This window comes from Marasmius oreades, chromosome 7 (genome assembly GCF_018924745.1).
Source record: "Marasmius oreades isolate 03SP1 chromosome 7, whole genome shotgun sequence".
In the NCBI taxonomy this organism is placed as follows: domain Eukaryota; kingdom Fungi; phylum Basidiomycota; class Agaricomycetes; order Agaricales; family Marasmiaceae; genus Marasmius; species Marasmius oreades.
The window spans coordinates 1,792,084-1,804,675 of NC_057329.1; the positions used below are offsets into that span (position 1 = coordinate 1,792,084).

The window sequence follows — 12,592 nt, forward strand, 5'->3', positions numbered from 1 at the left end:
TTGGTCTATGACCAGTTTCTAATGCAAGTTGTCTTCGCTCCCAGTCGATTCAAGCGGACAAACTTCAAGTATCAGGATAATTACTCTCGAACATGCGTACACTCATACTCAAGTAAGCTCTCACATCATGTAAAACCAATACCAATGCAACGGAGCTGCAGAGCTGAAATTTACGTAGACAGGACCATTCCGTAGCCTTTTCGGACAGGTATACCGTGTTGGCCTGTGGCTCCGCCCGCTCGCTAATGCCTCATGTAATGCACTCACTCTTTATTCGCTACTACCATAGACATGGATTTTTCCAATGAACCTCCTCACTCAAAAGCTCTTATCGTTCAATCTCAGGCACCCTTCAACGCAGAACCACCTGTTTCAGCTCTTGTCGAATTTCAAGTGACCCCTGAAGACATCGTTTATTGCCGCAACCATGGTCCTGTGCGAGAATTCGTGGAGGACGAATATGCCATCACCTTCAACGGCGCTGTAGAGAAAGAAACCAAGTTCTCCGTCCCTGATCTGAAGAAATTCCCGAAAGCGACTGTGACGGCAGTCCTTCAGGTACGTCGCTTGCTCTCAAAGCAATCCCTTGCGCGAGACAGTGATCCGTCTTGCAGTGTGCTGGAAACAGAAGGCAGGAAATGGGTGCCATCAAGCCGGTACATGGTGTAAACTGGCTAGACGGCGTCCTGGCCAATTGCACTTGGGGCGGTGTACGCTTGCGCGACGTATTGGAACACATTGGAGTTCAAACCAACTCTAATAATCCGATGCACGTTTGCTTCGCTTCCTATGCCACGCCCTGCCAGGATGACACCTATTATGGTGCTTCAGTGCCGCTCGAAAAGGCTATGAGTTTGGAAGATGATGTGTTACTGGCATATGAGGTAAGTCCTACATATTCCGGACCTGGTTCACGTTCTGATCGCCGTTGAGTTTAGATGAATGACGAACCTTTGTCTGCAGAACACGGTGGCCCGGTTCGAGTCATCGTGCCAGGCTATCTTGGTGCCAGATGGGTGAAATGGCTAGACAATGTCAATGTTTCCACACAAGAATCTCCCAATTTCTACCAGCAGCGAGACTACCGGATATTGCCACCCCACGTATAGTTTGATTTTCCCCCCATTACAGTATGCATTATGGAAACTGATATTTCACAGGTGGAGACCAAAGAGCAGGCCAAAGATTATTGGCCAAAGTGCCCTTCTATGGCGGCCTTACCGCTGAATTCTGTTGTTGCGACGGTTTATCGACTCTCTCCATCCACGCTATTTGTGAAAGGGTATGCCGTCCCGGGTGACGCGGGCAACGTCGAGACCGTGGAAGTAACCGCGGATCAAGGGGCGACCTGGGTTCCCGCTCAAATCACGTATCAAGAAGGGAAATGGAGCTGGACACTCTGGGAAGCTGAGGTCGAGAGCCCGGCAGAGACAGGTCGAGTCTTTTGTCGGGCCACTGACAGTTCTGGTAACGTGCAAAAGCGGGAAGGTGAATGGAACATGAGAGGAGTTGCTTATAGTGCCTGGAGCTCGCGAACATGGTAGTTTCTTTTTGAGACTTGTGAATAGTCATGTTCTAAATTCAAGCTTATTGACTTTAAAAAACACTACAAACGTCCTATACAGCGAGATGTTCAAGGATCCAACACAGCTGGGAAGTTCCCATTTTCACGCTGCTCATCCCACTTTGAAATCTGCGAACCAGTGAGTTGTGTGACTTTAAGAGGAGAAAACGACGTACCCATTCATCTATGGAGTAACCGCTCAGCTGGTGAGATGCTTGCAGTTTAGAGGTAAAAGAAACACAAACTGGGGCAAAGTGAGTGGTACGTTCTCTTGAACTGCTTGCAAGGAGCGTAATCTTCTCCCTTGGCGGTGATGCACTTGAAGTAGTCGCAGTAACTTTGGAAGCTGAATTTATTGTCAGTACACAACACATGACAAAAAGCCGTGTCTGCAGTGCGCTCACCAATGTCTGGTTTGATTCTGGTTAGGGAAACGGGCTATTACATTTCCGTTCTATTAGCCTGCAAATCTTTGTCTGGTACCAGCGTTCTCGTTACACACCATCGAAGCCGACAGTCTTGAGGACGTATTTGCTAGAGAAGATATGAGATCAGGTGCTATAAATCTAGAAAGCAGACAAATCCAGAAAGCAGATAAAATGAACGTACGAGGCCAGGTCGTTTTGCTCCTCAGACATTGTGTACTGGAGTGTTGTGGTGAAGGAGGTTTTGGTTGAGCGTGAAACGGGCGATAGCGGAAAACAGTGGCTTAGTCAGCGACGATTGAAATATTGAACCTTGCTCCCGACCAACTCCCGGCCTAGCCTCAACACTCAATATGCAAGGTCTTCTCGCCGAGGTAGCTGCCAAACGCAAGGCCATTGAATCTGATCCCACTCCGAGGCAGACAAAGTACATGCGTCGTGGGGATCTAGAACGTCTGCGAGAAGAACAGGAACGGAAGGCAAAGGAGGAGAAACTAGCGCAAGAACAGAACGAGAAAGAGGCAGCGGAAGATGTGAGGAAAGCAAAAGTATGTACTTCCTCAATGCGTCTCTACCGGTCAATACTGACACTTAAATGGAGAATAGGCCCCTTCAAGATCGGCTACCAATTCGCCTCATCCAGATAATATGACCAGGGATACTGCATCACCAATACCGGAATCGACGTTCAATATATCTAATGAAGAGACTATCAGGCGTCTACGTTCGAAAGGCCAACCTATACGCCTCTTTGGCGAATCGGACAGGGACCGTCGACTTCGCTTGCGTGCGCTGGAATTGATCGAAGGAAAAGGACATGACCGACAAGCTGGTCAAAATGATTTCAAGAAGGCTCTCGAGGATGTAGAAAACGTAGAGAGGGAATTGAAGAACAAGAATAGTAAAGGAAAGAAGAAGGAGGATTCAGATCAGTCGGGTAGTGGTGGTGTCCTGGATTTGGACCTCATGAAGACTGACCCAGACAAGCTCTATCCCATCATTTACTATGCTTTGAAGCGAGTTTTGAAGGATTGGGAGGAGTACATGGACGAAAGACCAGGTATGCCTTGCAGTTGTTCTTCTGAGCAGTTTTTTTTTTGATGCATCCATGGTTAAGAACACATAAAACGGTCAACTCAGGGTAAACTCGCAGCGGCGACGCAGGTCCAGTCGGCAGAATACCTTAAGCCCTTCTTCAAAGCCTTACGATCACGAGTAAGTTTTATCCTGATTTTCCTGACCTTTTCGACCCTCACACCTGCACAGTCGTTACCTTCAGATATGTTGGCCCGTATTGCTGAAATAGTCCATTACATGCAGAAGAGACAGTATCAGAAAGCAAACGACTCATACTTGCGTCTCTCTATTGGCAATGCCCCTTGGCCGATTGGTGTCACCATGGTTGGGTACGGCTATCTTTCTCGTTTTGTATGTGGTACGCTGACCTGCGACCCCTAGTATTCACGAACGTTCCGCGCGAGAAAAGATTTCGTCGGACCAAGTTGCTCATGTGCTCAACGACGAAGTTAGTCGGAAGTACATCCAAAGTTTGAAGCGGTACTGTAGACCCTCACTTTACTTGGAACCACACGACTCACCTTTTCTATAATTTAGATTGCTCACTTTTTCCCAAACCAAGTACCCTCCAGAAGATGTTTCTCAGTTGATGGGTTGATTCGTCGGTATTGTCTTTGTACTCTTAGATTGTTGTCTACGAATTCATCCGACACGGGTCGAAATTCATATGATGGTCATGTCACCGTTTGTTTTTACGACTACGGTCAACCGTCTCCTTCCCAAGCGCGTGCCCCTCCTCTTTGACATGCTGAAAAAGTTTCGTTTTGCTATTAAAGACCTCAGAGCACACATTACATCGAAGCTGTGGGTCAAGGTTTGACATTGAGGGCTATTGGATGTAACGTTGTTGCGAGCACACACCTTGGCCTTTTCAGCATTTTCATTAGCTTCATTCCTGTTGGCCTGTCGAGCACGTCGTATTTCACGTTTACTGAGTTCAGGCTTTGGAGCTGGGGCGGAGTCGCCTGGTTTCGAGTCACCAACCTCCGCATCATTGTCGAGCGGTCTGGTTGGTCTGGTTTTTCTGCTTCGTGGTACCACTGGCTCTGGACTCTGACCCATACTTCCCTCAGTCTTTGTCAACGGTTCCATGGCAGCAGTCGTAAGCCGAATTTTTGCATTTTTCTTCTTTTTCGTTTTCTTGGGTTTGGATCGAAGGGTCTCTTCTTCATCCTTTTCGTGGTCTGTGATGGGAGCAGTGTCAGGAGGCGGGGAAGCGACCTCTTCCTCACCATCATCCTCCGTTCGAGGGGGTCTCGAGGGTTCTGGGTCCGATGAAAGACCATCCTGCGGAGCAGGGATAGATTCCTCTGCATCACTTTCCAGACCAAGCTCCATGCTTTCTTCCTCCATCTCCCTGCGGAGCCTCTCCACCTCTTTCAAGTGCTTCTTACTCCGTTCATGACTGTCCCAGGCTGCTTCACTTCGGAAGGTTTTCCCGCAGGCAACGCACTCCCATTCCTCCGAATCTTCTCCCTCGGCCACAGCCCACTCCAAGTCGACGTGTTGATTGTGTGAGTCAATCTTTTGCCAGTCCTGTTCAACGTAAGATTCCGGTGGCTGCTGATTCGGTTTCTTCCGGGGAGCGTTAGTAACGGGAGTAGAGGAGCCCGAGAGCTGGCTCTGGCGAACGAGGTGTTCCTTGTAGCGCGGGTCCCGTTTTCGCAAAAATTTGGCGAGTGACTGGATTTTCGAAATCAGAAGGTTATATCACCGAAGGAGAGGAGCTGAAGACGTACTCTGACCGTATCGTTGTATTCACGACGCGCATCGTCACGAGCTTTCTTGTTATCTTTCTCCATCAATCTGTTTTATGGTCCATTTGAACTGCAAGTCAAAAGAAATTAGAATAACACATACCTTCGGATCTGGCGGGTTGGAGCTTCGGAAGGGTTCCATTGGTCCTTCCACGCGAAATCTTTTGCAGTAGTGAAATTCATCCATGCGTTATAAAATGTGCGTGCAGCGGTATTGTCCTCTCCCTTAACGACGGTCCATGACCATGTAGAATAACCAAAGGACGGAAGAGTCGCGTCCCCGTCAACAAGGACCTCCTCCGCCCTTAAACGGGAGAACAGGTTGCGATAAATGGTATAAAATCCCTGTGGCGGGAAAGTGGTAAGCTTTGGTTAGAAGATGGAAAGTTGAAAACGGACATCACCGTCATCTCGGAATCCATTCCAGACTGACGGATCGAAGAATCTTGTGAGATGTCGAACTGTAAGACCTCGATCACGGGCTCGAGGAGGAGGGGCACCAGTCTTGATATCTTGAAAGACCGTCTCGTCGTCAGGCTCGGGGGCGAGCGATGCTTTGTGCGAGTCGTACCAGGCTCTCTCCTACTTATCATACCTTTGAATGACAGGTGCTTTTGTTCACAAGAAGCGGACCTACTTGATCATCGCTTAAAACCTACAATTTGGTCTGTAAAGGACTAAATCGAGTGTTTCTAGTGACACACCTCGTAGGCTTGTTGCAATGTAGCGAAGCGTTTCGTAGCGCCTTCAATATCATCCTTGTTCTTATCTGGATGATGGATGAGGGCAAGTCGCCTGAATGATTTCTGGTCGATGAATTACAGTAAATATCCATTGAATTTACTGGTTGGATGGAGCTGGATGGAGCTGACCTTGATCTCCTCGGCTGTTGCATTTTCTTCGACCTCTAACAACTGATAATAATCTAGTTCTGGTTGAATGTCCTCGTGGGCGGTCGATGCCCCCGCACCCATGTTGAGATGTAAGAAGTGGGTTTACTAATAGTAACATACATTCTCACTTTACTGGCATTCTACGCGCCTTCCCCTTCCTCCACCCATCGACATGTCGGATTTTTTCAAGAACCCTCTGTCGTCTAGCCCGACACCCACAGGTATCTCTTTCTGAACAGTAAACGAATTCACTGCTTACATCACGACCTAGATGTCAATGCACGCAAGGAAGCACTCATGAACTCTGTCCGCAGTGAAATAGCTCAAGCCAACGCCCAGCAACTCATGAATGTGAGAGTCCAGATTATCCAGAGGCTTTCAGGAGGAAAGAACTGACATTCTTTGGGAACCTTTAGAACATGAATGAACGTTGTTACAAGGCATGCGTCACAAAACCGGGAACCTCACTCTCTAGTTCCGAAGAGGCAAGTCTCTTTCAACGTTCATTGCGGGATATGGACTGACGTGATTTCCCTTTCTCAAAGACATGTCTCGCAAGATGTTTGGATCGGTTCATGGACACTTGTGCGTTACTTGGTTTTTTTGAACCATGACAGTCCTGCTCACGCTGCCCTTGCTATTCAGTCAACATTGTCAGCCGGACCTATACTGCTCGAATCGCGAGGGAGAGGCTAGAAGACCAAGCCAATGCTACTCCTTCGCTATCTTCCTAAATTGTTTCGAAACGAATCACTTGTTTGGAAGGTACTTAAAAAGTATGTCTATGATACAAGCGAAGTACTTAATGATTAGGTGGTTACTACATCTTGAGACCACTACTTAAGAGTTCATGCAGCTCCAAGAGTAATCAAGAAACGAGTGTTTATGGAATAACTTCTGTGGGACACTTCTATTGCAGCAATCAGAGTCGGGCTACGTGTTAGACACGGTTGTCAGAGTTGAAGCTGAAGCTTGAAGCACCACGGCGTCGGAGATCGAAATTGGTCGTATAGCAGTATATGCCCGTCTGGGTTTGGAACCCTCAAGAAGTCATTTCGTGGACTGAGGGGCGTGAATGAGTGGAAGTCTGGGGCGGAGGGATTTGTATTTGCTGGTAGGTTCTCCAGACCTCAGCCTATATCATCGTAAGGCGCTCCAGATGTCCTGCTGGAAAGGCGACGACAATGTCCAAGGTAATACCATCTTCGACTACGAAGCAAGCCGAAAACATTCCTCACCTTCAAGGCTTTCCAGGGTGGGACCTAGCGAACTTTTTTCTCTTTTTTTCAATGACATTATCCACGCGGCGACTCGCAACCAACGGTGGGCTCAAGTGATGTTCCTCTAGTTTCCTTTTTCCCTTTCTTTTCGATTATTCGCAATGATGAAGAATTTTACCAATCATGCACTCAAACATAACATACACTGAAAAAAGACTTATACCTAAGTCGGACCCACTGACTTGGCATTCTTTGAACTCACCATGTCCAAGCAATCCCTGGATTCTTGCTTGAGCCACGATATATGGAAGTTTAACGTTCAACACTCAAAGGAATGAATGGTTGGCAGAGGCACTTATCTGTTTGTGAGAGAAGGCAGAGCAGCAGGCCGGACTCAGATCCTGAGAGACAGACACCAGACAGAGCAGATCCAGAACAAGCCAAGAAGGAAGCAGGGTAGAGAGAGGGCAATGGAGACACGAGGACGGAGGTGCCGAATTCAAGTCATCAGTGCAGATACAAACAATCACACCACTAAGATGATGTACCGAACATGAGCCTCTCTTATGTCCGTTTCTCTCTTTTGCAAGTCTCCAAACCGGGTATCCGGCTATAAAGGCCTTGAGCAAAACAAAGAAAGTACACAGCAAAATGAAAATTGCTTCAAAATTCTCCCTGTCCGACAGATACAGGCTGCTGAACAGGCTAAACTTCACTCAGTCGATAAAGTATTAATCCAGAAGACCCGTAGAGGATTGGGGTGGTGGGGAAGGACACCCTCGGATGATTTTAGGGATGAGAACGATGGTCAGGTACTTCACGCCAGACTTCGATTTGATAACGTCCCACCCACTCCAATCGACCTTGGGGACCTGCCAGTAGTGTCATCCATATTTCGAAAATCAGCGCTTGAGGTCGCCTTGAGCTAAAGGTTTTGCGAAAAATGGTCTGTTCTCGCTTGCAAGGCCTTTACAAGGTTGTATGAAGTAGAGAGATGAGACCGAACGCGTGCACTTTGTGAAATTTGATTCTATGCAGATATCAGCGTGATACTACAGTGTCAGTCACATCGTGATCCACCTCCTTTCGCCTTTCGCCTTTCGGACGAGTACCCAATGAAACGAAGAGAAAAAAGAAAAGCGAACGTCAAATTGTTTACCATATACTTGCCTCAGCAATACAATGACCAGTTCGAAGAGAGCTAGATGATACTTACACGGAAAGAAATCAAGGAGAAAATAGCCCACCACGCATATGCAAGCCACATTATGGTGAAGCCTGAAAAGAGGAAGAAACAGATAAGTATGAAAACTAGTACCGTGCTCGTTTTGAGTCTCTGTCGTCGTATCCTCCAGGGCCATCATGTCTTTTAAGATCCTGGCGATAGCCACCACCAGGAGGACCACCGTAACCACCCTGGGCACCCCCGGGTGGACCGTATCCGTTCGGCGGATGGTCGTTGAATCCACCGTTGTAACCGATTCCACCACCACGTCCTCCCCTGATAATTGTTGGTAATGATCGAGTCGATAATGAAAGAAGCACATACCTGAAACCACCACCGCCTCCAAAATCGCGACCTCTGTAGCCGTTATCGCTGTTGCGAAATCCACCGTCCATACCTCCACCACCTCCACCACCTCCTCCGCCGCCGCCGCCGCCACCGTATCCCCCACGGAATCCGCCGCCACCACCGCCGCCTCTAAACCCTCCACCGCGACCACCTCTAAACCCACCTCGTTCGCCAAATCCTCTTTCACCAAAGCCTCTTCCACCAAATCCACCTCGAAATCCCCCAGTTCGGGGAGGAACTATCACAGGTTCTACTCGCTTGGGTCGTCCACCAAGACCACCTCCCAGACGGCGTGGTTTCCAGCCACGAACAGTTCTACCACGCTCGACATCGACTAATATCCTTCTTCCCATGATGACAAGACCATCAGAATCCTTGTATGCAGCTGTTTGAATTGAACCGGAAGAGAGGGTAAGAATTGTGGGTAAGTATTCGATGGAGAGAATGAAAACAGAAGGAGAAATGTCATGAACCTTTCATGTCTCGTTCCCGCTCATATACGATAAAAGCGTATCCTCGACTGCGACCTTTTTTGTCACGGACAACCCTTACCCGCTCAATGGTCCCATATCCTTCAAATTCCCGCCTCAAGTCCGTTTCGGTTGCGTTCTTGTGCTAAACAGAGTAGTCAGTGATATGAGGTCACAAGAGTACGAAAAGTAATACCAAATGTGATATGAAAAGGGTTTTATAGGGATCCCCAATCGCTTCTGGATCATCAGACGGTTTATCTAGAAGGGAAATTTGACCTATAGATAACGAAGAGGCGTTGGCATTATACTGACATGTTTCCTTCGAGTTATTAAACTCTTCCTCCTTGCGCTTCTGACGTTCCTCTCTCCGAATCTGTCTCTTCACTTCTTCTGCAAGTGTGTAGACAGGTTCTTCGCCTTCTTCCATCTGTTCGCCATTAGCAAGATTTTCAGTTGCGTCGTCTCTAAGTCGCTGCATAATCTCAGCAACGCCATGAACATCCTTTTTTTTCACTTGGTCAATGTCCTTGCCAATTGGCCGAAGGTAATGGAGCGGTGGACGTGGTGCGAATAGCTTGAGGAGATTTGGTGGGAGAAGATGGGTCCCTGGCATGGTGGCGAGAGGAAAGAAGGTTTTCGATTACATAAGCCCATCATTCTTTGGATGTGGTCGACCGCGTCGAGAAGGACGACCAACTCACTGTTCTCCTCGTTCTTCTTCCATAATGCCCAATGGCTTTCTCAAAGGACTTCAATAACGCGCAATCCTGGCTCCTTAAAGCTTGTGGTGCATCCAGAAGTTCAAGCTGTTCCTCGCTCTGCATTTAAGGAAGTACCGGCCCTCACAACAGGACGACTGCTGAAGGTCTATTCTCAGTTGTCGAAATCACGCCTCAGCATTCTTGTTATACTCACCTCGATGTCTGGAGTCGCTCTCTCACCACTGCCGACTTCTCTTCCGACATTACTGGCAACCGCCATCGGGACAGCGCTCTGCTCTGCCTCCGCGAACACCCTAAATCAATTACAAGAGGTTCCTTTCGACGCACAAATGGCCAGGACCCGGAACAGACCTTTTGTTGCCCGGATAATAAGTCCTCTACATGGTGCAGGTTTTGCAGTCGCTTCAGGCGTTGTTGGACCGGTTCTTTTATGGACAATGACCAATCCTACAACAGCCATTTTAGGCGTATCGAATATCGTGCTGTACGCGGGAGTTTATACTTGGATGAAAAGAAAGAGCTACTACAACACATGGGTTGGTGCAGTCGTCGGAGCGATTCCTCCAGTCATGGGTTGGACTGCATGTGGGGGCCATATTGTTCCATCCGTGTCGCACCCGATTCAATTATTCCCCCCTCCCTTCCTAGCATCCTTTCCAACTGCTCCTCTCGACCTGTCATTGATGGACAACCCTCTTGCCCCCTTCGCACTCTTCATGCTGCTCTACAGTTGGCAGTTTCCCCATTTCAATCCGTTGGCGTATTTGGTTCGCGGATCCTACGCGCAAGCGGGTTATAGCATGCTTCCCGTGCTCGATCCACGAAAAAATGCCCTTGTGTCGTTGCGACACGCCCTTCTCCTCGTACCCATATGTACGATACTTACACCACTTTCCGGTCTCACGACTTGGTTGTTCGCTGCCACCAGTCTATTACCAAATGTGGTCATTGTTCGTGCCGCCTGGACTTTTTGGAAGAAGGGCGGAGAAAAGGAGGCGAGGATCCTCTTCCGACATATGTTGTGGTATCTTCCAGTTGTTCTCGGGCTGATGATGATACACAAGCAGGGTGTGGACTGGTTGCAATGGACTGGAATGGGGGACTCCGACGAGAATACCGAAAAAACAGAACCTGATAGAACGTCAAGTAGTATACGATAGATCACAAACATGAATACATATTCATGATTTTGCGCCTTTGGCCGCCAGTCTCTTCTTTTTGAGAGCCTCAAGCTTATTTCTCATGACCACGACCTTCATATCTGCCTCTTCCTGCGCTCTCTCTTCATCTAATAAACGGTCCATGATTAGCTCACGTTCCTCTTGTTCCTTTCGTCTTCTTAGCTCTTCCTCATTGACTTCTTCTTGTTGCTCTGGCACTGTTTCCACCGTGGGCATCCCTTCCATAACTTCGTTCATGACAGGCTCAGCCATCACTGTAGCATTTTCGTATGTCTCGCGATAATCAGCTGTATTCACAACCTCTCGTTGAAACCGTTCCCACTCGAGGTCCAAGTCTGACTTCGGTTGGTCAGAGACTGGTGAAGGTTGTTGTTGTGTAGGCTGAATGCGCGACTCGCCCTCTTCTTCATCGTCATCGTTCGGAGAGAGTATTGGTGCTTGTGCAGGATCAGAAAAAAAGTCAGCTGGAAATCCTACTGATATCTTCCGTTTCTTGGTATCGGGCTCTGAGTGATCTTCAGGTTCGACTTCTATTTCCTCTTCCACCCTACGTTTCCCAAGTGCGGCCTTTTCTCTTTCCTCCTGCTCTTCCCTAAGTCTCTGCTCTTCCTTCTGACGTTCTCTCTCCTTCATTTGTGCCACTGTGGTGCGATGTATTTTACTTCCGAGGTGTCCTTCCCATGCAGAGGCGTGTTTCACGATGGTACCACAAGCACTGCATCTTAGCTGGCCAGATTGGTTGTAGGACGCGAGTGGATGGGTGATGCGTGCTTCTTGTCGCCTTGCTTTGAGGAGCGCACGAACATCTGACATTACTGATGAGCGGGAGTGCCAGGACGCGTTGAGGCTACGTGAATTAAACTCGTGAATTTGGAAACAGTGCGTAACGAAGAAACATACCGGATTTTTAATTCGATACACAAATAATAATATGCTGAAGCAGAGCGCTTCTCCCTACGAGCAGAAGTGTGTGAACCTTTCATAAGCTGTCTAAATGCGGAGGGTGCGGAGGTACTATTCTGGGTAGGGATATGCAATACGTCTGAGATCCATTTACACACCACATACCGTCTTAAAAATTTGACCAGAACAGTGTATTAGTGCTCAAATTGTTAACCTGAATTTAGCTGAATTTTAGGAGACTTGTACGAAGTCTCGGAGAGTGTCCGAGGGTGGAACGAGAAGTGCAAAACTTTTTGTCACGTATCGATATCGTCACGTCCGGCAAGACATCGGCAAGACATTCTGCACAGCCAAGCCTCGCCGTCGCCTACCGGTCGATTGGGGACTTTTGGGACTCGTTTTGCTTATTTTACACTACCTTTCACTCCCCCGTCTCTACAAACTTGTATTTAGCCTTATCAGTGTTGTTTACACATCAGCAAAATGATATAAGCCTTTTCGGCTTTTTTATGCTTTTTTGGGCTTTTTTGATGGCAGGCAAGCCACAAGCCAATTTTCGGCACTTTCTTTAATCATATATGGATAAGAAAAGCTCAAAAAGCTGTCATGACCGTTTATTTGACGCTTACTAAATCTTATGTATTCTATTTACCTCTATTTGCTTGGTCCGCACTCGCTACCGACTTGTCCCAAAAGGGACATAGATTGCGGCTTGTCGGCTTTTCTGTATTTTTGGTGGGGAAAAAGCCGAAAAAAGTCGGACAAGCCGGCAATGGTTGTTTACTGATGCATCTTGCTATGTCT

At 47.9% G+C, this 12,592-nt stretch overlaps 8 protein-coding genes across 11 annotated transcripts; 4 read left to right on the plus strand and 4 right to left on the minus strand.

Annotated features, from left to right (window-relative positions):
• Positions 1 to 5: 5 nt before the first annotated feature.
• E1B28_011335 (uncharacterized protein) lies at positions 6 to 1,549 on the plus strand. 2 transcript variants are annotated; one of them, XM_043156359.1, is made up of 5 exons: positions 6 to 112; positions 179 to 558; positions 615 to 884; positions 939 to 1,103; positions 1,161 to 1,549. In XM_043156359.1, exons 2-5 carry the CDS (start codon positions 292 to 294, stop codon positions 1,542 to 1,544), a joined length of 1,086 nt encoding a protein of 361 aa, XP_043006145.1. In that variant the 5' UTR covers positions 6 to 112; positions 179 to 291; the 3' UTR covers positions 1,545 to 1,549. The 2 variants fall into 2 exon arrangements, with proteins under 2 accessions (XP_043006145.1, XP_043006146.1); XM_043156360.1 differs by having other exon boundaries at positions 179 to 884.
• A 2-nt stretch (positions 1,550 to 1,551) lies between these two features.
• On the minus strand, positions 1,552 to 2,264 carry COX12 (Cytochrome c oxidase subunit 6B). Its single transcript, XM_043156361.1, has 6 exons — positions 2,174 to 2,264; positions 2,067 to 2,098; positions 1,969 to 2,002; positions 1,810 to 1,910; positions 1,741 to 1,748; positions 1,552 to 1,693 (listed from the first exon to the last, which is right to left on the minus strand). The coding sequence occupies exons 1-6, from the start codon at positions 2,200 to 2,202 to the stop codon at positions 1,634 to 1,636; spliced, it is 264 nt and encodes an 87-aa protein (XP_043006147.1). The 5' UTR covers positions 2,203 to 2,264; the 3' UTR covers positions 1,552 to 1,633.
• A 25-nt stretch (positions 2,265 to 2,289) lies between these two features.
• Positions 2,290 to 3,787, plus strand: E1B28_011337 (uncharacterized protein). Of its 3 annotated transcripts, none has more exons than XM_043156362.1 (6): positions 2,318 to 2,537; positions 2,591 to 3,049; positions 3,107 to 3,204; positions 3,256 to 3,395; positions 3,448 to 3,546; positions 3,604 to 3,787. In XM_043156362.1, exons 2-6 carry the CDS (start codon positions 2,638 to 2,640, stop codon positions 3,662 to 3,664), a joined length of 810 nt encoding a protein of 269 aa, XP_043006148.1. In that variant the 5' UTR covers positions 2,318 to 2,537; positions 2,591 to 2,637; the 3' UTR covers positions 3,665 to 3,787. The 3 variants fall into 3 exon arrangements, with proteins under 3 accessions (XP_043006150.1, XP_043006148.1, XP_043006149.1); XM_043156363.1 differs by having other exon boundaries at positions 2,596 to 3,049; XM_043156364.1 differs by having other exon boundaries at positions 2,290 to 2,537; positions 2,596 to 3,049; positions 3,448 to 3,787.
• E1B28_011338 (uncharacterized protein) lies at positions 3,746 to 5,803 on the minus strand (the record flags this gene model as incomplete). Its single annotated transcript, XM_043156365.1, has 8 exons — positions 5,696 to 5,803; positions 5,528 to 5,629; positions 5,461 to 5,478; positions 5,223 to 5,405; positions 4,927 to 5,168; positions 4,806 to 4,872; positions 3,928 to 4,749; positions 3,746 to 3,868 (listed from the first exon to the last, which is right to left on the minus strand). Exons 1-8 carry the CDS (start codon positions 5,795 to 5,797, stop codon positions 3,746 to 3,748), a joined length of 1,659 nt encoding a protein of 552 aa, XP_043006151.1. The 5' UTR covers positions 5,798 to 5,803.
• Positions 5,804 to 5,888: 85 nt separating this feature from the next.
• On the plus strand, positions 5,889 to 6,450 carry E1B28_011339 (uncharacterized protein; the record flags this gene model as incomplete). Its single annotated transcript, XM_043156366.1, has 5 exons — positions 5,889 to 5,937; positions 5,988 to 6,067; positions 6,133 to 6,201; positions 6,262 to 6,301; positions 6,362 to 6,450. 5 exons carry the CDS (start codon positions 5,889 to 5,891, stop codon positions 6,448 to 6,450), a joined length of 327 nt encoding a protein of 108 aa, XP_043006152.1.
• A 1,797-nt stretch (positions 6,451 to 8,247) lies between these two features.
• On the minus strand, positions 8,248 to 9,595 carry E1B28_011340 (uncharacterized protein; the record flags this gene model as incomplete). Its single annotated transcript, XM_043156367.1, has 5 exons — positions 8,248 to 8,437; positions 8,486 to 8,894; positions 8,983 to 9,124; positions 9,176 to 9,240; positions 9,295 to 9,595. The coding sequence occupies 5 exons, from the start codon at positions 9,593 to 9,595 to the stop codon at positions 8,248 to 8,250; spliced, it is 1,107 nt and encodes a 368-aa protein (XP_043006153.1).
• A 51-nt stretch (positions 9,596 to 9,646) lies between these two features.
• Positions 9,647 to 10,864, plus strand: E1B28_011341 (uncharacterized protein; the record flags this gene model as incomplete). The annotated part of the gene is made up of 1 exon (XM_043156368.1): positions 9,647 to 10,864. One exon carries the CDS (start codon positions 9,647 to 9,649, stop codon positions 10,862 to 10,864), a length of 1,218 nt encoding a protein of 405 aa, XP_043006154.1.
• Positions 10,865 to 10,885: 21 nt separating this feature from the next.
• Positions 10,886 to 11,698, minus strand: E1B28_011342 (uncharacterized protein; the record flags this gene model as incomplete). Its single annotated transcript, XM_043156369.1, has 1 exon — positions 10,886 to 11,698. The coding sequence occupies one exon, from the start codon at positions 11,696 to 11,698 to the stop codon at positions 10,886 to 10,888; it is 813 nt and encodes a 270-aa protein (XP_043006155.1).
• Positions 11,699 to 12,592: the final 894 nt, after the last annotated feature.